General features: G+C 53.7%; 1 protein-coding gene across 2 annotated transcripts in view; it reads left to right on the forward strand.

Annotated features, from left to right (window-relative positions):
- SHQ1 (SHQ1, H/ACA ribonucleoprotein assembly factor) overlaps positions 1–21678 on the forward strand; it is a 195057-nt gene that overhangs the window by 40723 nt on the left and 132656 nt on the right. For both annotated transcript variants that reach the window (XR_013601159.1, XM_078661878.1), the window contains exon 8: positions 7829–7983. Coding sequence is in view for 1 of the 2 variants with exons in the window: in XM_078661878.1 (XP_078518004.1) it covers positions 7829–7983 (155 nt within the window). In the remaining variant the exon portion in view is untranslated. The remainder of the gene's footprint in view (positions 1–7828; positions 7984–21678) is intronic.

The raw sequence follows: 21678 nt of genomic DNA on the forward strand, positions 1-21678 counted from the left end.
TAATCAGTGCCCCCCTTCACCTCTACTGCTCCCTAATAATCAGTGTCTCCCTTTGTCTCTACTGCTCCCTAATAATCAGTGTACCTCTTTGCCTCCACTGCTCCCTATTAATCAGTGTCCCTCTTCGCCTCTACTGCTCCCTAATAATCAGTGTCTCCCTTTGTCCTTACTGCTCCCTAATGATCAGTGTCCCCCTTTGTCTCTACTGCGCCCTAATAATCAGCGTCTCCCTTTGTCTCTACTGCTCCCTAATAATCAGTGTCCCTCTTCACCTCTACTGCTCCCTAATAATCAGTGTCCCCTTTGTCTTTACTGCTCCCTAATGATCAGTGTCTCCCTTTGTCTTTACTGCTCCCTAATAATCAGTGTCCCTCTTTACCTCTACTGCTCCCTAATGATCAGTGTCCCCCTCCTCTCCACTGCTCACTAATAATCAGTGTCCTCCTTTGTCTCTACTGCTCCCTAATAACCAGTGTCCCCCTCCTCTCTACTGCTCCCTAATGATCAGTGTCCCCCTTTGTCTCTACTGCTCCCTAATAATCAGTGTCCCCCTCCTCTCTACTGCTCACTGTTAGACGGACCGGGAGGGTCGGCCGAGGATAAGGGGAGAGGTCTCCGGGGAGAGCCGTCTCCAGTGAATCGTACAGACAAGTAACTCCCCCCCCACAGACGGACACCACACAATGATAAAGTTCAACGATACTTTATAGGCAATTCTTCAAGTACGGTAGAATGGTACAAGGAGGTCTGGACTCAGGGGTCCCCTCTATTCTGGTCTCTGTTTGGGAAAAGGGGTAGCGGGACAGTCTTGTTACCAAAGAGAAGGAAATAGCTCTCAATCCTCGAGCTCGGTGGTGTAGATGAACGGGCCGCGGCGGAGCCAGCAGGTCCCGAGATGGATGAAGGAAGACGACGGTCCGCGGCAGAGCCAGCAGGTCCCGATGAAGGTGGTGGTTACAAACGGTCCGCGGCCACGCCAGCAGGTCCCGACGACGATGAAGGGTAGGGTGGTTCCCAAAGCCGCGGCAGCGCCAGCAGGCAAGACGAGGGTGCACAAGACAGAGCTACGGCAGCGCCAGTAGTCCGTCAAGGATGAGTTCTTCTTTGCGTCTCTCGACTCCAAGATACAACTCCCGTCCGGCTCTGGAGCTGCCCCAGTTATAGGGCTGGTGTGCTTTGATGTCCGGACCCTCGCACTTGGAGGTCGGGAGGTCCGGGATGAGGGGGTTCAGACACCCAGCAGGGGGGTGGAGCCAGCGCCCGGGGAGGCGATGGGCGAGCGGTACTTGGCGGGGGAGAGCCATCGACACCTCTTGCTCCCATTGACTGACCAAGTAGCCCGCTCACCTCCTGGGTGGATGTTGGTGCCGGAATGTCTGAGGCCTGGCCAGGCCCAGGGTTGAGGTCGATCGGGGGCCAGGCGGCCTCGTGGTGGAGTGTCCAAGATGGCGCCCAGGATGGGCGCGCAGGCCGGTAGTGGGTCGGCCTACGCGGTCAACAGGTCCGAGTGTAGGGGTCCCTGCGGGGACGGTGGACGTGTAATGGTGGTGTGTGGTACTTGCGTGGCTGGTTCGGGCCTGGTTGGGCCGGGGGAGAGCGGCCCTTCATGTGGCCTGTCCAACATGCGTCCCCCCCAGCTGAAGGCGGGGAGAGTTACCCATTCTCTTGGGGACTCTTCTCGTCGAGGCGGAAGAACCGGGACAGGCCATCTGCGTTGGCGTGATCTGGCCCAGGCCGATGTTCAACTGTGAAGTCCATCCCTTGTAGGGAGATGGACCAGCGTAGTAACTTCGGGTTTTCCCCCCGCATCTGCATCAGCCACTGCAGGGGTCGGTGGTCGGTCTGTACCCGAAAGGGTGTGCCAAAAAGGTAGGGCCGGAGCTTCTTGAGGGCCCATACCACCGCGAAGGCCTCCCTCTCTATGGTGCTCCAGCGTTGTTCCCGTGGTAGGAGTCGCCGGCTGATGAAGGCCACCGGCTGATCACGGCCTTCGGTGTTCACTTGAGACAGGACTGCCCCAATGCCATGGTCGGAGGCATCCGTCTGGACGATGAACTCCCGGCTGTAGTCGGGGGCCTGGAGCACAGGGGCGGAGCACATGGCGGCTTTCAATTGTTCAAATGCAGCTTGACACTCTGGGGTCCAGTTGACTTTCTGGGGCTGATTTTTTGACGTGAGCTCTGTGAGGGGCCTCACGATAGTACCATAGTCTTTCACGAACCTTCGGTAATAGCCCGTGAGGCCCAGGAAGGCTCGTACCTCGGTCTGGGTAATGGGGGGCTGCCAGGACTGGATGGCGGCAATTTTTAGCTGCAGAGGGGCCACCAGGCCGCTTCCCACCTGGTGCCCGAGGTAGGTTACAGACCCTTGCCCAATTTGACATTTGCTGGCCTTGATCGTGAGGCCAGCTTGCTGAAGGGCGTGCAGCACTGCTCGGAGGTGGTGGAGGTGCTCGGACCACTGGTTGCTGTATACAGCGATGTCGTCTAGGTAGGCGGCGCTGAATCCTTCGAGCCCCGCCAGGACCTGATTGACGAGCCGTTGGAATGTTGCTGGGGCATTCTTCATGCCGAAGGGCATGACTGTGAAATGGTAATGGCCATCGGGAGTGGAAAAGGCAGAACGTTCTTGTGCCCGGGGTGTGAGGCCGATTTGCCAGTAGCCCGCCGTCAGGTCGAAGATACTGAGGTAGCGGGCAGCTCCCATGCGGTCGATTAGTTCATCTGCCCGGGGGATGGGATGGGCGTCTGTCCTGGTGACCGCATTCAAGCCCCGGTAGTCGACGCAGAACCGGAGTTCTGGTGTGGTGCCGGGGGCAGCTGCTTTGGGGACCAGTACTACAGGGCTGGCCCAGGGGCTGTCTGAGGGCTCGATGACCCCGAGCGTGAGCATTTTGGCTACTTCCTCCTGGATGCAGGCCCGTACCCGATCTGGCACGCGGTAGGCCCGGTGGCGGATAGGGGGGCTGTCCCCCGTGTCCACATCGTGCGTACACCAGGAAGTGACACCTGGGGTGAGGGAGAACAGGCTGGCGAATTGTGACAGGAGAACTTGGCACTCCTGGTGTTGCTCTCGGGTGAGGGCCTCTGAGAGTCGGACCCCCTCTACGGAACCATCTTTCTCCCGCGTTCGTAGGAGGTCCGGGAGGGGCTCGGAGTCCTCTTCAGCCCCATTGTCTGTGGCCATCAGGAGGCTGAGTTCTGTCCGTACAAAGTGCGGTTTCAGTCTGTTAGCGTGGAGGACCCGGAGGGGGTTCCGGGAAGATTCCAAGTCGATGAGATAGGTAGCCGGACCCTTGCGCTCGACCACTTTGAAGGGCCCTGTCCACTTGTCTTGTAGGGCGCAGGGTTCGGTGGGGGACATCACCCATACCTGTTGCCCCGGTTCAAATTCGATGGAGGAGGCATTCCGGTCATACCACCTTTTCATGTCCTCTTGACTGGCCTCTAGGTTGGCTTTTGCTAGTCCTCGGAATCGCCGGGTCTGGTTGCGGAGTGTTAGGAGGTAGCGGAAAACATCTGGTGGGTTCTTTAGCGGGGGCATCTCCCAGCCTTCCTTAACTAGGCTGAGCGGCCCGCGCACGGGGTGTCCATATAGCAGTTCAAATGGGCTGAAGCCCAGGGACTTCTGGGGAACCTCTCGATATGCGAAGAGGAGGCACGGCAGCAGCACATCCCACTGGCGACGGAGGGGCTCTTCCAACCCCCCGATCATCCCTTTGAGCGTGCGGTTGAACCGCTCAACGAGGCCGTTTCCTTGAGGGTGATAGGGGGTCGTGAACCGGTAGGTAACCCCGCACTGTTGCCAGAGAGATTTCATATATTTCGAAATAAAGTTCGTGCCTCTGTCACTGACGACCTCCCGGGGGAAGCCTACCCGGGAGAAGATCCCCATCAGGGCCCGGCCGACTACCGGGGCTGTCACAGTCCGCAGGGGAACAGCCTCCGGGTAGCGGGTGGCGTGGTCCACTAGCACCAGGATGAATCGATGGCCTTGTTTTGTGCGCGGGTCCAGGGGCCCTACAATATCGATTCCGACCCTCTCGAACGGGGTGGTGACCACGGGAAAAGGTTGCAGGGGGGCTTTCAGTTTGCGGCCGCTCTTCCCACTGGCTTGGCACGTGGGGCAAGATCGGCAATGCTGGTGTACATTGTCCCTCATTTTGGGCCAGAAGAAGTGGGTCACCAGGCGGCTATAGGTTTTGTCTTGACCCAAGTGTCCTGCCAGGGGGACATCGTGGGCCAGGTTTAGCAGAAAGTCTCTAAAACGGAGGGGTACCACTAGGACTCGGCTGGCCCCCAGCTCCGCGATTCTTTGCTCACTGTACAGCAGATCATTGTCCCAGTAGACCCAGTGAGTTCCGGAGGTATCCCCTGCGCTTTGGGCTAGCGCTTGCTGGCGGAGTCCCTCGAGGGAGGGACAGGTCTTTTGTTCTTGGCGAAATTGTTCTTGCGTGGGCCCCCCCTCTTGAGGCCACTGGTCGAGGTTAGCGAGGTCTGGAGGTTGAGCTGGTTCGGGGGGGACGTCACGGTCGGTGGTTTCGGCGGGGGCGACCGGAGGCGGTGGCGCCGGCCATTCGAGTTCCTCTGGGCGGGTGTTGGCACGGGCGATCATGGACCGGGTGGTGACGCACGCCCAGTCCGGGACGCCCAGCATCCCCAGGTGCTCTTTTCGTTCGACTGCTGCCCATGGAGAGCTTTCCAGGTCATTACCCAGGAGGCAGTCTACGGGGGCATCATCTCGGACCGTCACCTTCAACATTCCGGAGACCCCTCCCCATTCGAAGGGGACGCAGGCCATCCGACACAGACTTTCTGAGTTATCGGCTGAACGTACAGGGCAGAGAATGTTTGGTAAGTATTGTTCGGGGGTCACCAGGTGACAGCGGACGGCTGTTACACTGGCCCCAGTGTCACGAAGGGCTTCAGCCCGGCGTCCATTGATGCCCACCCATTGGCTGTACTTCTGGGTATTAGCGGGTAGGGGGACCCGCGGGACCATGTCTCTCCCCCCTAGGCAGGCGAGAGCCATGGCGGCTGGCTCCCATTCTTGGTGTTCCTGTTCATATTCTTCTTGTTCCTCTGAGATCTGTTCCTCCCCCAGAGCAGCAGCGGCTACTTGGCGGGGTCTTGGGCTCTGGTACTGGGGGCAGTTTGGGTCGTTTGCATAGTGTCCGACTCGTTGGCATCGATGGCAGGTAACATTGGCTCGATGTCCCGGTCGCGCTGGGGTGCTGCCCCGGTTGGCCGGGGGGGTGGGGCTGGTAGTGGGGGTGACCGGAGCGTTGCTTCTTCCGCGTCCTTGGCCTCCACTTCCTCGGGGACGGTGCTGACCGTTGTTGTTCCGGTTCTGTTCGGAGGACCCATTTCGACTCACTCTGGTGATCTCCCACCGGTCTGCTTCGGCTGCGAGCTGCCGGGGATCCGTTAACTTGCTGTCGAGGAGGTGCTGACGAAGTTCAATGAAGCAATTGTTCGACAGATGCTCCCATACCATAAGATTGAACAGTTGTTCGTAGGTTGTGACCTTGCTTCCTTTGATCCAGCCCTCGAAGGCTCGGCTAAAGTAATTGACATAGTCCACCCAAGTTGTACCTGGGATGCGGGTGCAGTCTCGGAACCTCTGACGGTACATCTCGGGTGTGAGGCCATAGCGGGTGAGGAGTGCAGCTTTCATATGGTCATAGGAGGTCATCTGGTGGTCCGGGAGTTGCAGCAGGGCGTCGCGGCCCTCATTGAGGAATCTCCCCCACAGACCGGCCCCCCAATCGCTTCTATCGATCCGGTGTGCAGTCATAGCGATTTCATAGGCCTTAAACCATTGCTGGATGTCGTCCTCTCGGAAGTATTCTCGAACGACATCCTTGGGGATGTGTACCTTCTTCTCTGTTGCCCCTGGAGTGTGGGGTTGCTCGGGCACCCCTGCTTCTTTATTCTGTTTGCGTAGGTCGATTTCAGCTAATTTCCGCTCATGTTCATATGCCAGTTTCTTTTCCTCGAGCTCCCTTTGTCTCTGTTTCTCCTCTCTTTCTTCTCGGAGACGCAGGTGCTCTAAGTTGATTTTCTGTTCGGCCAACTTTAGTTCAACGTCCATTTTGAGCCGGGCCATTTCCAGCTCGTGTAGTCGGGTTCTTTCTCGTTCCTGGATCTCGTCTGGCGAGAGACCCGTTCTTCGTTCTTCAGGGGCCATGGGGGTTTGTGCTGCGATGTCTTGATCGGGGGTTCCGGCAGCCCCGGTTTCTGCCCAAGATTCCAGGGCCTGCTTAAAGTCATCTTTGGTATTTAGTCCGGTGGTAGCGATACCTAATTCGATACAGAACTGTTTAAGTTCACGATGGCTGTACTCGTCCAATTTCTCCATCTGGAATTTCTCCGTTGATCCGCTGTCTTTAGTTGACATCGTGATTCGCCGTGGGGTGAGCTACTCTCTGTACGGTTTATGCGGTGATTCGGATCCCGTCGCTGGCCACCAATGTTAGACGGACCGGGAGGGTCGGCCGAGGATAAGGGGAGAGGTCTCCGGGGAGAGCCGTCTCCAGTGAATCGTACAGACAAGTAACTCCCCCCCCACAGACGGACACCACACAATGATAAAGTTCAACGATACTTTATAGGCAATTCTTCAAGTACGGTAGAATGGTACAAGGAGGTCTGGACTCAGGGGTCCCCTCTATTCTGGTCTCTGTTTGGGAAAAGGGGTAGCGGGACAGTCTTGTTACCAAAGAGAAGGAAATAGCTCTCAATCCTCGAGCTCGGTGGTGTAGATGAACGGGCCGCGGCGGAGCCAGCAGGTCCCGAGATGGATGAAGGAAGACGACGGTCCGCGGCAGAGCCAGCAGGTCCCGATGAAGGTGGTGGTTACAAACGGTCCGCGGCCACGCCAGCAGGTCCCGACGACGATGAAGGGTAGGGTGGTTCCCAAAGCCGCGGCAGCGCCAGCAGGCAAGACGAGGGTGCACAAGACAGAGCTACGGCAGCGCCAGTAGTCCGTCAAGGATGAGTTCTTCTTTGCGTCTCTCGACTCCAAGATACAACTCCCGTCCGGCTCTGGAGCTGCCCCAGTTATAGGGCTGGTGTGCTTTGATGTCCGGACCCTCGCACTTGGAGGTCGGGAGGTCCGGGATGAGGGGGTTCAGACACCCAGCAGGGGGGTGGAGCCAGCGCCCGGGGAGGCGATGGGCGAGCGGTACTTGGCGGGGGAGAGCCATCGACACCTCTTGCTCCCATTGACTGACCAAGTAGCCCGCTCACCTCCTGGGTGGATGTTGGTGCCGGAATGTCTGAGGCCTGGCCAGGCCCAGGGTTGAGGTCGATCGGGGGCCAGGCGGCCTCGTGGTGGAGTGTCCAAGATGGCGCCCAGGATGGGCGCGCAGGCCGGTAGTGGGTCGGCCTACGCGGTCAACAGGTCCGAGTGTAGGGGTCCCTGCGGGGACGGTGGACGTGTAATGGTGGTGTGTGGTACTTGCGTGGCTGGTTCGGGCCTGGTTGGGCCGGGGGAGAGCGGCCCTTCATGTGGCCTGTCCAACACTCACTAATAATCAGTGTCCCCTTTGTCTCTGCTCCCCCCTAATAATTACTCATCTTCTCCGTTCGGGGCACATTTATAGTTTACATTAACCCATGTTTACATTTCCACTGCATATTGTACCTTATTACCATGATGCTTACTTTATTTAGGAAGAAAAGTTCAATTCTTTTACTATTACTTCAGTCACTGACTGATGTCTCCAGGATAACAGAATTCTGTTGGAGGCTGATTATCTGGCCTTGGAAGGGGGAGGAGGGGGGGCTGGTATAAAACTGAGCACTGCTTTGTCTTTTTTTTCTAGTTGTATTTTCTGACGAAGAGAAACAGCAGCTGCGGAACTTCAGAAACAAGTCTTTCCTGCTGGATAAGAAGGCCCGCCACCAGGCGTACCTTTCATTGGTCGATATCCTCCTGGCGTACTGCTACGACATCCGGGTCACAGAGGGTGAAAGAAACGTAAGTGGGTGATGTTCTGTGCTGCTTCTGATTGTGGAGCTCGTTCATCGACAGGACCCCAGTGGTGGACTCCGAGGCTGGGAGCGCCCCCAGGCTGGGAGCCGCACCCCCTAGGGCAGTGGTTCCCAAACTTTTTTGACCCGTGGCTCCCTTGACCTAATTGGCAGTGGGCCGTGGCTCCCCATCATTTTTTTAACGGCGCACCGGGGTGCCGCAGCACACACTTTGCGAACCACCGCAGTAGACCTTTGTACTCTCTACCATTCCTATGTGACTCTTAGAGTTTATCCATTTGTATCTCTTCCTTGAGTGACTTTACAACCTGTGCATTTGCAATTTTTTATATTTGTCTCTTCCCTGTGGGACTTTACTACTTGTACATTTGCAATTTATTTCTGATTATATCTCTTCCCTGTATGACTTTATAATTTGTACATTTGCAATTTTTTACTGCTTGTATCTTTTATGTAATGCATGTAATCCTAAATCCTTATGTATCACAACTGGTTCTTATGTAAAGCGCTCTGACGCCTCATGGTAATGCTCCTTCCTTGCGAATAAAAACAATTGAGTACCCTTCCCTCAAAAAGTATTTGCCACAAAGAAATATTTGTAAGCTATATTTTAAAATATCCGTTTCTTTGTACACTTGCTATCACACTTATTCGAGGCTGTCCACCTTTATTCCATACATCCAAACAACCTTTGCTGTTTTGACAGCATTCTCCCACTCTATTTTCTGCCGTGCTGTCAGCCACAAGAACGTGTTCGAAGCTATTTCTGCCTACAATTCATGCAATTCCGATTTATGACACAAGACGCACCCGGCTGGAACTCCGAAGGAAACCATATACAGACGCCGCCACACTCCACGAAAGGGAAAGGGAAAGTAAAATGGAAAGCACCAGAGCTTTGTGTAACTTGTATTTACCATGAACAAAAACGTTCATTCAGGAACAAAGACTACTGCTTTGAACTCTGAAACAAACCATAGAGCAATGTCCACAGCACTCTCCGTAATCGCACCGAGCTCTTAATTGAGCCATTTAAATGCAGAGGGCGAGGGCTGGGATCACCTTCAGCACAAAGGAGCGAAATCCTGGGCGGCGCCGCGGCGCCCCTGGCTTCTCATCACGGCGCACCAGGGCGCCGCGGCGCACACTTTGGGAACCACCGCCCTAGGGCATCGTGAGGAGCTTAGGGTACCCATTTTACCCAACGCTACACTGGTGTAATATGCTCTATGTAGACACTTAAGTTAAATTAATTTAAACCGGGAACAAATCGCCACTTCCCGGAGTGATGCCAGTGCCTCCGGCCACTCTTCATCTCTCATATCACCCACATTGTCTACCCATTTTGCACGTATTTTCCCCAATGTGTCCGGTGTGTTGTTTAGTATTTTCCTGGAAGTCAGAAACATCGCCTTCTCCTTCATATAGTCATCAAGGAGTCTGCCCTCCAGGGGCGAAGAGGCCGGGAAATCAGAACCTCTGGGGACTGCCCTATGTAGTGCATAGCGGACCTGAAGGTATCTAAAAGTTTCCCCTGCACCTAGCTCATATTCCCGTTGGAGGTCACTGAAGGGGACAACCTTCCCCCACTGCCCACACATCACCCAGCTTCGAAAGACCAATCACGTCCCATCTATCGAATCCTGGACATTTTGCTAACAGCCCCAGTTGGTCCGTTTTCAACCCCAGGGCGGTCGTTGCAGTGTGCCATAACGTGACAGTAGTTGCGGTTGGTGTATACTTTGGCCCATTCTTCCCCCCCTCCCCCCATAGATTGCACTCAAATAATTCCCAGGGGTCATATTATGTCCATCCATCCTGTAGGCTGGTTCAGTTCCTGGCCAGTGTACCCAGTGATTGGTGACAGCTAATTGAGAGGCCCAATAATAACTTACAATTGCTGGGAGGGCTATTCCTCCGTCATACCAGCTTTTCATGAGTTTGGTCCACGCTGTGCGTGGGATGCCATCATTACAGAGAACTGTGCGTACTTCTGACTCTATTGCTTGGAAATACTTGGCTGGGACAAGTAATGGTGTGTTTTGTAAGACATAAACGAAGCGGGGAAGGGCCATCATTTTATATAAAGAAGTTCAACCCAGCAACGTGAGGGGGAGGGTCTTCCAATTCTGCACGTCCTCTTGTAGTCGACATAGTGGAGGGCTTAATTGTTATAGTAAAATGCAGTAGGATTTGCCGTGACGTAGATCCCCCAAATACTGAAAGCCTTCAGGAACTGTCTAGCTCCACAACCGCTGGGCAGATTGAAGCATTCCCCGCACAAGAATATATGAGTAATTTATCCTGAGTTCTTTTGGAAGAGGGGAAATTTGTGTAAGATTCTGTGTATTGAGAAATATGGTTTGGCCAAATAGAGCAAAATATCATCGCTATAGAGGAAGATTCTGTCCTCCCACTCCACCGTCCGATTTAGTCCCCTGATAAGGGGGTCTCCTCTAATCCAGGTTGCCAGAGGTTCGAGGACCAATGCAAATATCAGTGGAGAAAATGGACAGCTTTGTCTTGATGCCCTTTCTGCAGTTTAAAAATCGCTGACCGTCCGCCAATCGCTGTATCTCGTGCAAGGAGACCAGAGTAGAGGAGCTGTACACATGACAAGAATTTTCCTCCAAATCATTCAAGAGACGCGAACAGGAAGGGCCATTCTATCATATTGAATGCCATTTTAGCATCGAGGGACGTTATCACCGCCTCTTCTCTAATATTCCTAGCCCTGCCCATAACACCAGTAAGACACCGTAGGTTGAGTGCGGTATTACTGCCTGGCATAAAGCTGGATTGATCTGGGTGAATCACCCCGGAAGCCGGTCTCAGTCTATTAATCACGCCGGACGGCATTCTTCGTTAGCGGGGCGGCTTGGAGAGGCGAGTAGGTACATTGCCACTGAACCTCTACGAAACTGTAAGTAAGCTAATTTCAGACGGCCCGGGTGCCGACCAGGTGTCGGGTAACTTCCCGCCAGCCCGGAACTTTGACGAACTTTCTTCCATTTCTCCCCACCATAGAATATGTTCCTCTGAGAGGCCAACCTTCCCTCCACCCCGTGAAGCCTTAAGACCCGGAGCAGGAGTAAGCCCTGTTCACCTTTGGTCTTTTTATGTGTGTTGAATGTGTGTTTGTCTAGTGTGACTGAGTGTACGAAAGGATAAAGAATGCACCACACGTCGTTGTTATCTCACGCTAGTGTCAATGTGAGAAATCGAGCCACGCACAATTAATCGATGAGTGTTTCTGACCGATAAAATAACGACATATTGATCACTGAGCACGCCACAATTGATAAGTGTGCCAGTATGAGCCTCGAATAGGCTTTGTCATAGTACATGTTTATTAAAACACATGTAAGCACCATCATAAGTAGCTAATGGTGGGTAGCCTTGCATAACACAACCGATTCTAATCTGCTCTGAATGGGATGCACAGTAAGTAAGCAGACACGTGAGAGTCAGCACGGCACTTCGTTACAGGTTTGTAACCGGTATACTCATGACTTTTTCTCTTTTCTCTCCAACAGGTCTTTTTGCTTTTCTCTCGCCCACTCGGGTTCGAGATCTTTCCCTACGACAGATTTTTGTCAGTAGGTCTAAGGAAGCTAGGACTGGCAGGGCGTTAGTGTGCCTTGACCACCCATTTTCCTACGGTCCCGGTATTTTCCACCATACGGGTTGAAACATGTAGACCTAGCACATAGTGATACACATGGTCATAACGTACCTTATTGTATCCACACACTTTCTTTAATATTGTCTAGTAGCTTGAGAATAAATTTGTATTTCACACAAGTTATACCTGGACAATTTTTAACACTTTTTTGTTTACACCACTCACACAAATACCAGCTCCACTGTAATCCAGGTGTTGAAGCACACCCTGATGGCACTCCGCTATCAGGGTGGTCCCCGGAAGTTTGTTTCCTTTCCAGTAAAGAATTGGCTTGGTAGTTTGGTCTGCCCTGTTCCCATGATGCACTGGGCCAGGGACAGACTAATTTGCATGTAGCCAGGTTCTGAACTGGGATGGTGCAGTGAGCTAAAAAACGGTGATGGATCAAGCCCTGATCTGTTGACTGGGTAGGAGTGTTCTGATTAACTCAGATACTCTGTCCATCTCCACCCCCTTTTTGAATCGTTTTGGCCACCACAAGTGTGGAAGGGTATGCTCAGATGTGAGTCCCTTGCTCACTGCACCATCAGGATTCAAGCAAGCCGGGCCGAAGACGGCTGTAATTCCAGAAACCGGTCCCCGGAAGTTTGTTTCCTTTCCAGTAAAGAATTGGCTTGGTAGTTTGGTCTGCCCTGTTCCCATGATGCACTGGGCCAGGGACAGACTAATTTGCATGTAGCCAGGTTCTGAACTGGGATGGTGCAGTGAGCTAAAAAACGGTGATGGATCAAGCCCTGATCTGTTGACTGGGTAGGAGTGTTCTGATTAACTCAGATACTCTGTCCATCACCACCCCCTTTTTGAATCGTTTTGGCCACCACAAGTGTAGAAGGGTATGCTCAGATGTGAGTCCCTTGCTCACTGCACCATCAGGATTCAAGCAAGCCGGGCCGAAGACGGCTGTAATGCCAGAAACCGGTCCCCGGAAGTTTGTTTCCTTTCCAGTAAAGAATTGGCTTGGTAGTTTGGTCTGCCCTGTTCCCATGATGCACTGGGCCAGGGACAGACTAATTTGCATGTAGCCAGGTTCTGAACTGGGATGGTGCAGTGAGCTAAAAAACGGTGATGGATCAAGCCCTGATCTGTTGACTGGGTAGGAGTGTTCTGCTTAACTCAGATACTCTGTCCATCACCACCCCCTTTTTGAATCGTTTTGGCCACCACAAGTGTGGAAGGGTATGCTCAGATGTGAGTCCCTTGCTCACTGCACCATCAGGATTCAAGCAATCCGGGCCGAAGACGGCTGTAATGCCAGAAACCGGTCCCCGGAAGTTTGTTTCCTTTCCAGTAAAGAATTGGCTTGGTAGTTTGGTCTGCCCTGTTCCCATGATGCACTGGGCCAGGGACAGACTAAGTTGCATGTAGCCAGGTTCTGAACTGGGATGGTGCAGTGAGCTAAAAAACGGTGATGGATCAAGCCCTGATCTGTTGACTGGGTAGGAGTGTTCTGATTAACTCAGATACTCTGTCCATCACCACCCCCTTTTTGAATCGTTTTGGCCACCACAAGTGTGGAAGGGTATGCTCAGATGTGAGTCCCTTGCTCACTGCACCATCAGGATTCAAGCAATCCGGGCCGAAGGCGGCTGTAATGCCAGAAACCGGTCCCCGGAAGTTTGTTTCCTTTCCAGTAAAGAATTGGCTTGGTAGTTTGGTCTGCCCTGTTCCCATGATGCACTGGGCCAGGGACAGACTAATTTGCATGTAGCCAGGTTCTGAACTGGGATGGTGCAGTGAGCTAAAAAACGGTGATGGATCAAGCCCTGATCTTTTGACTGGGTAGGAGTGTTCTGATTAACTCGGATACTCTGTCCATCACCACCCCCTTTTTGAATCGTTTTGGCCACCACAAGTGTGGAAGTGTTGGACCTGTCTGGCCTTTTGCGTAGTCCCTCCAATTTATTATTTATTTTGTCCCCTTTTTGCCCCTCATGCCTTTATTTAATTTTGTGTCCACTAGATTTTTATGGTGTTGGTCTGGGGGATAGGTGCTCTTTCGCCCTCATAGTTTTTTACCTCAGGCCTAGAGGCCTTTCCTGATAGGAATTCCCTTGGAGTCACAAAATGGTGGCTACCAACTGTCACAACTGACATACCTGGAACCTGCCCCATAGGATAGAGTAGGGCATTCCAGAACCTTCTGGTCCCTTCTGGACCTCTGAGGGTCAGCCTATATAAGGCGGAATGCTGGGCAGCCATTTTGGGAAGAGTGATAGTGGTTTGTTGGTGCTTGGTGGAAGAGAAACTCTGAGGTCTGGTTGGAGCATCGATTACTGTGAGAAGGAGAAGGGGGATCCTGTCAGGGTTGTCAGCCCTTATTGAACTGCTGCCCAGTCTGCGTATCTGCCTCCCTTCCTGTGGATCAGGCCCAACTGAGAGAATCCCCCATGCGGTAGAACTACCAGTTCAGAGCAGCAGGAAAAACCAGCACAGTGAGCGCTTTCATCGGACCTGGCCGCGAAGAGTAGGAGGAGGAAAGGAGACCGAAGCGTTCCCCTACCTTACTCCCCCTCGTCGTTCATTCAGCCAGGAGGGGCCCCCCTCCGTCCGTTGTGGTGCACAGAGGCGGCTCCCCTGCTGAGGGAGTTGAAGCCCCCGCCGTCTGGGAGTGTCCGGTGGTTTCCTGGCATCTGGCTGGTGAGGAGAAGGGGTCGGAATAGCGTCTCCCCGTGTGCGCAGGCCAGGAAGCCTGAGCAGAGTTCTTCCCCGGCTGTGGGCGGTGCCGTCTCCGAAGCGGATTTACTCCCGCGCATGCCCAGGGAGTGAGGCGCGAAGGTAGCGTCTCTTCAGCGGCGCTTCCGGAGTGAGGGCGGAATCAGTCAGTCTCCCCCTGCGCGATCTACGCGGAGACCAAGACTCTCCGCCGGGCAGTGGGAGGCCCAAGTCAACCCCCGGTCGGAGCGGATTGCAAGCGGAGGGCTGGAAGACGTCTTGCTGCCTTCCTACACCCCGGAGGTCTGTGAGTAAATTGAGGTCCCAGCGGAAGGAGAAGGGTGTTTCACTCGCGCACCCACCAAGTAAGCTGGGCCCACAGGGAGGTTTGGAGAGAAGCCAACCAGGGTATCCCCTGAGCCCCCACTGACTGAAGCTGAAGGGAGAAGTGAGGTGAGGACAGGGAAAGTCCTTGAAACCCCACGCAGCAGCAGGGGATAGTCCTTGTGAGAGTCAACCCGGGTGAACAGAGGATTGGGAACTGGAAATCCGGCTACAAGTCTTCACTAAATCCAGTTCCTCTGTGAATCTCTTTAGGAGTCCTGGTAGTCGCTCTGACTGGATTTCCCCTTGTAAACGGGATATCGATTTGGGCTTGTGTGGGGACTGTCCCCGATCAGTATTGGCAATAACCCCGGTTTGCTGGGACAGGAAGAAGAAGGGTTGGGAGGCTAACACTTTGAGAGAGATCAATTTACATATCCCATGAGTCATTGAAAGTGTTGTAACTCTGTTGAATGAACGCAATACAGAACAGTGAAAAGTGCTGGCTAAATACTGTAATTTAACCTACCTTACATGTATGAAGGAAAGTCTATTAGAACTGTATAAGCTCAACTTAAAGTGACTGTTATTAGTTTGACTAATGAGAGTAAAAGTAGTAATGATTTGTAAGATTCTGTGATGCATTGAAATCGCGTAAAAAAAGAAAGTCAACAAGACCAAAGTTTATTTTTATAAACCAGCTCTTATTTTTACACAAACCTTGGTGTAGTGTCATTTTTGAGTGATATTTCATTAAATTACTGCTGGGTGGTTTGCAACCTTTACACATGTGCCTCTATTGATACTGTCTTACCCTAGGCTAGGCTACCCTGGGTGACCTGACAACTCTAGGTCCAACATATTGGTGTCTAGTGGTGGGATGCTGACTGTGGTTGCGACTACTCTGTAGTAACTAAGTGTAATCCACTAACCTACACCTGGAGTTTTCTCCTGGCGGCCTTCCTAATTTTTACTTTTGCTTTTTCCAAATTTATTCCTGGTGGTGGGGTGGAGGTAGCTTCAGGTTGCCCTTGCAACTCTATCCTTTTTGTGTGCTTGACCTTGAATTGCCTTTTGCAAAATGGAATTTGCACTGGAAAAACTGGACACTTATCCATTGGCCCAGCTAAAAGATTTCTGTCAACAAATGGGAGTGTTCTTTAAGCGTGGTGCCAAGAAGGGGGAACTCCAGACCAGTTTGAGGGCTTGGGTGGAAGCGCGCAATGAAGAGAAGGAGGAGGATGGGGAGACAGACCGGGGCACGGTCATGGGGGTAGAGGGATTGTTCCAACCAGAGGTGGGAAATCTACTCCCCGAACCAATGACTTCTTCTAGGAGGGGCAGTAGTGTCTCCGGGGGAAGCTTGACCGAAGCGGAGCTCACAGACAGGAGGGAAAAAAGGAAGCTGAAGTGGGAGTTAGCCAGATTAGAACAGGAGAAGGAAGAGCGGAGAATGGCTCATGAATTCAAACTAAAAGAGTTAGAACTCCAGGCCCTGCAACGGGGACCCTTTCCAACTCCAAATGGTGGCAGCGAAACCAGATAACCAACCAGGGAGTCCAGACCCTACCTGCCTAAGGATATAGTTGCCAGCTATAGTCAGGGGGATGATATAGCCAAATGGCTGGCTGCCTATGAGGTCTCCTTAAGAGCCCATGGGATCCAGGAAAAACACTGGGGGGGTGGGCTGTATAAGTATATGCCTCCCACTGGTCGAGACACCTTGTTAACTTTAGAGCCAGAGGAGCAGACTAACTACCCCCCCCATGAAGCTAGCATTGATCAGGAAGTTTGGGCTAACCCCAGAAAAGTATCGCCAGAAGTTCAGGGGGAGCCACAAGTTAAGCACCCAGAACTGGGTGGATTTCCTGGATTATGCGAGGAAGGCTTTGGAGGGCTGGGTACAGGGCAGTGAGGTAAGGGATTATGAGGGGTTGTATGATCTTTTTCTTAAAGAGCATCTACTCGAGAAATTTTTTCCCGAGCTGCGCCAGCACCTGGTGGACAGCAAGCTGACCAATCCCCGGAAGCTTGCAGAGGAGGCGGACATCTGGGCAAGTACCTGAGTGTCCTCAAAGGGGACTGGAGGGGATTCCCAAAAGGCCGGACAGAGCGCCCCTCAGAAGAAGGAGGGGGGAGATAAAAAGCGGGAGTTCTCTAAAGGTCCCCAAAACAGTTTCCAGGGAAAGGGAACAGGTTTCACCCCTAAGGCTAACCCGCCCAGAAACCCTCATCCTGGCCAAAGCCAGCAGCCAAGGGTTCTCCACTGCTTTGAGTGTGGTGGTGTTGGACATTATAAGGGAGATGTCAGATGCCCAAAGAAACCACCCCCTCCCACCGGAGGCAAAGCCCCGGGAGTAGCTAGTGTAGCGCTCGGGGAGGAGTTGCCCTTAGATAAGGGGGGTGAGTGGGCGGGTGTCACCTTAGTGTCCCTGGGAGAACGGGAGATGGTTCCTAAGATCCAGGTGCCCCCAAATACTGTTAAGTATGGGCAATGGATCACCATCAATGGCCAAAGAGGGGAGGCTCTGAGAGATACAGGAGCCAGTATGACTATGGTGAGAAGTCAACTGGTGTCTCCAGAGCAGGTGGTTCCCAATGTACTCCACCCCGCCGCGATGGCTGACTGCAGAATGGGCCACTATCCCGTGGCTGAGGTTCCCTTTGAGTGGGAAGGGGTTGCAGGTTCACTTCGAGTTGCCGTAAGCCCTGCCGTGCCAGTTGATTTTCTGTTGGGGAATGACATGGAGCATAATGCTTGGAGAGAGGTGGAATACCGGACGCATTCAGCGATGCTAGGTACACCTGACTGGGCCTGTGTGAGCACAAGGTCTGCGACTGCCCGGAGAGGGAGTTCGCCTGGGTTGGAGCCTGGAACAATGGCCCAACCCGCTGCCAAAAAGGAACAGACCCGAAGACAGGAGAAGCCTGCTTCGGCTTCCACACCCCATGTGACAGATCGGCCACCTGCGGTGGTGGACCAGGAGTCCATGAAGGGGGAAGTAGATTCTCTGGAGGACCTGCCCATCCCTGCTGAGTGGCATGTGGAGGGAGGGCCTACCAGAGAGGAGTTCTGTAAGGGCCAGAAGGAGTGCCCTACCCTTGAGGGACTGAGGCGACAGGCTGAAGCCCAGGCAGCAGGGGACGTTGCGGGACACTACCACATTTACTGGGAGGATGGACTCCTCTACAGTGAACCCAAGGTACCCTTACCTGGCTCATCAAGGGCCTTGGTAGTCCCGCAACGGTACCGAGCCTTTCTGCTGGAATTGGCTCATGAGATTCCCTTAGCAGGACACTTAGGTCAGGACAAGACCTTTGCTCGGCTTGTCCCCCACTTTTACTGGCCTCAGATGAAAGTGGCGTCTAACACCTACTGTCGGACGTGTGTAACCTGCCAGGCCAGTGGGAAAACAGGAGTGAAGCTGAAAGCTCCCCTGGAACCACTTCCAGTCGTTAGCACCCCCTTTGAAAGGGTGGGCATCGACATTGTAGGGCCATTGGATCCACCAACAACAGCTGGTCACAGGTTTATCCTGGTTCTGGTGGATCATGCCACACGGTACCCAGAGGCAATACCTCTGAGGACTGTCACTGCACCTGTGGTGGCTAGGGCCCTGATGGGGATCTTTACCCGAGTGGGATTCCCCAAGGAAGTTGTTTCCGACAGGGGGACCAACTTTATGTCAGCATACATGCGGGCAATGTGGAAGGAGTGTGGAGTGACCTACCGGTTCACCACTCCCTATCACCCCCAGTCGAATGGACTGGTAGAAAGGTTCAACAAGACCTTGAAGGGCATGATCAGAAGTCTGCCTGAAAGCCTGCGGAGGAAGTGGGACGTCCTCCTACCCTGTCTGCTATTCTCCTACAGGGAAGTGCCACAGAAGGGAGTGGGCTTCAGCCCCTTTGAGCTTCTGTATGGGCACCCTGTACGCGGTCCTCTCAGCCTGGTGAAGGATGGATGGGAAAAGTCTCCCAGAAAGCCTCCTCAGGATGTGGTGAGCTACATGCTGGCCTTCAGGAGCCAAATGGTGAAGTTGTGGAAGCAAGCTTCTGACAACTTGGAGGCCAGCCAGGCGGTGATGAAGGAGTGGTATGACCACAACGCTCACCAGGTGGAATTGGAGCCTGGCCAGAAAGTGTGGGTGATGGAGCCTGGAGAGCTTAGTGCCCTCCAGGATCGCTGGACAGGCCCCTTTGAGGTGTTAGAAAAGAAGGGTAAGGCCACATACCTGGTGGACCTTAAGACCCCTCGACAGCCCCTACGGGTGCTACATGCTAACCGACTCAAACCCCACCATGAGAGGCCCGAGGTCATCTTAATGATGGTGACTGATCGGGGAGAGGAAGCGGAAAGCGAACCTCTCCCAGACTTGTTCTCGTCTCAAGAAAAGGATGGGTCAGTGGAGGGAGTGATTCTCTCTCCAACCCTAACTCCTGAACAGCGGGAGGACTGTCGCCAGATACTGGAGCTGTATTCTTCGCTGTTCTCCCTTGTCCCGAGAAGGACTCACCTGTGTACCCATGATGTGGACACAGGGGACAGCCCACCAGTGAAGTCAAAGACCTACCGGCTGTCAGACAAGGTGAAGGCTAGCATCCATGGTGAGGTTGCCAAGATGCTGGAGCTAGGAGTAATTGAACCTTCCAGCAGCCCCTGGTCCAGTCCGGTGGTTCTAGTGCCAAAGGCAGCTCCACCAGGCACCACTCCAGAACTGAGGTTCTGTGTGGATTACCGGGGACTGAACTCAGTCACCAAGACTGATGCTCATCCGATCCCTAGGGCGGATGAATTGATTGACCGGCTGGGAGCTGCCCAATATCTGAGTACCTTTGACCTCACTTCAGGGTACTGGCAGATCTCCCTTACAGACGGAGCAAAAGAAAGGTCAGCTTTCTCCACGCCTGAGGGACACTTCCAGTTCTGCGTGATGCCCTTTGGGCTCAAGAACGCCCCTGCCACTTTTCAGCGGCTGGTGAACCAGGTCCTCTCCGGAATGGAGGGTTTCTCCGCTGCTTATCTGGATGACATTGCTGTCTTCAGTAGCAGTTGGGAGGATCATTTGCAACATTTGCAAGCAGTTCTCCAGGCCCTGAAACAAGCTGGATTGACAATCAAGGCCAGCAAATGTCAGATTGGGCAGGGGTCGGTTGTGTACCTTGGACACTTGGTGGGAAGGGGGACAGTGCAGCCCCTGCAGGCAAAGATTGAGGCAATCATGGCCTGGGAACCCCCCAAGACACAGACTGAGGTCCGAGCTTTCCTGGGCCTCACAGGCTACTACCGTCGCTTTGTGAAGTGGTATGGCACTATTGTAGCGCCCCTCACAGAGCTCACCTCAAGGAAACAACCTTGACGGGTAGTTTGGACGGAGGCTTGTCAGCAAGCCTTTGAAAAGTTGAAGCAGGCAATGTGTGCAGCACCGGTCCTGAGGGCCCCAGACTTCTCCAAGGAGTTCATTGTCCAGACAGATGCATCAGAACATGGCATTGGGGCAGTGTTATCGCAACTAAATGAAGAGGGCCTGGATCAGCCTGTGGTCTTCTTATCCAGAAGACTGCTTCCCCGGGAACAGAAGTGGAGTGCAATTGAGAGGGAAGCTTTCGCGGTGGTGTGGGCCCTGAAGAAGCTGCGGCCATACCTGTTTGGCTCGCACTTCCTGGTTCAGACTGACCACCGGCCTCTTCGTTGGCTGATGCAGATGAAGGGGGAAAATCCCAAGTTGTTGAGATGGTCCATCTCCCTGCAGGGAATGGACTTCCGGGTGGAACATCGGCCTGGAGTGGACCACGCCAATGCAGACGGTCTCTCCAGGTATTTCCGCCTTAGTGAAGAGGACTCCCAAGGGGTTGGGTAGTTCTCCCCACTTTCAGCTGTTAGACCTGTCTGGCCTTTTGCGTAGTCCCTCCAATTTATTATTTATTTTGTCCCCTTTTTGCCCCTCATGCCTTTATTTAATTTTGTGTCCACTAGATTTTTATGGTGTTGGTCTGGGGGATAGGTGCTCTTTCGCCCTCATAGTTTTTTACCTCAGGCCTAGAGGCCTTTCCTGATAGGAATTCCCTTGGAGTCACAAAATGGTGGCTACCAACTGTCACAACTGACATACCTGGAACCTGCCCCATAGGATAGAGTAGGGCATTCCAGAACCTTCTGGACCTCTGAGGGTCAGCCTATATAAGGCGGAATGCTGGGCAGCCATTTTGGGAAGAGTGATAGCGGTTTGTTGGTGCTTGGTGGAAGAGAAACTCTGAGGTCTGGTTGGAGCATCGATTACTGTGAGAAGGAGAAGGGAGATCCTGTCAGGGTTGTCAGCCCTTATTGAACTGCTGCCCAGTCTGCGTATCTGCCTCCCTTCCTGTGGATCAGGCCCAACTGAGAGAATCCCCCATGCGGTAGAACTACCAGTTCAGAGCAGCAGGAAAAACCACCACAGTGAGCGCTTTCATCGGACCTGGCCGCGAAGAGTAGGAGGAGAAAAGGAGACCGAAGCGTTCTCCTACCTTACTCCCCCTCGTCGTTCATTCAGCCAGGAGGGGCCCCCCTCCGTCCGTTGTGGTGCACAGAGGCGGCTCCCCTGCTGAGGGAGTTGAAGCCCCCGCCGTCTGGGAGTGTCCGGTGGTTTCCTGGCATCTGGCTGGTGAGGAGAAGGGGTCGGAATAGCGTCTCCCCGTGTGCGCAGGCCAGGAAGCCTGAGCAGAGTTCTTCCCCGGCTGTGGGCGGTGCCGTCTCCGAAGCGGATTTACTCCCGCGCATGCCCAGGGAGTGAGGCGCGAAGGTAGCGTCTCTTCAACGGCGCTTCCGGAGTGAGGGCGGAATCAGTCAGCCTCCCCCTGCGTGATCTACGCGGAGACCAAGACTCTCTTCCGGGCAGTGGGAGGCTCAAGTCAACCCCCGGTCGGAGCGGATTGCAAGCGGAGGGCTGGAAGACGTCTTGCTGCCTTCCTACACCCCGGAGGTCTGTGAGTAAATTGAGGTCCCAGCGGAAGGAGAAGGGTGTTTCACTCGCGCACCCA

Source organism: Lissotriton helveticus, chromosome 9 (genome assembly GCF_964261635.1).
Source record: "Lissotriton helveticus chromosome 9, aLisHel1.1, whole genome shotgun sequence".
Lineage (NCBI taxonomy): Eukaryota > Metazoa > Chordata > Amphibia > Caudata > Salamandridae > Lissotriton > Lissotriton helveticus.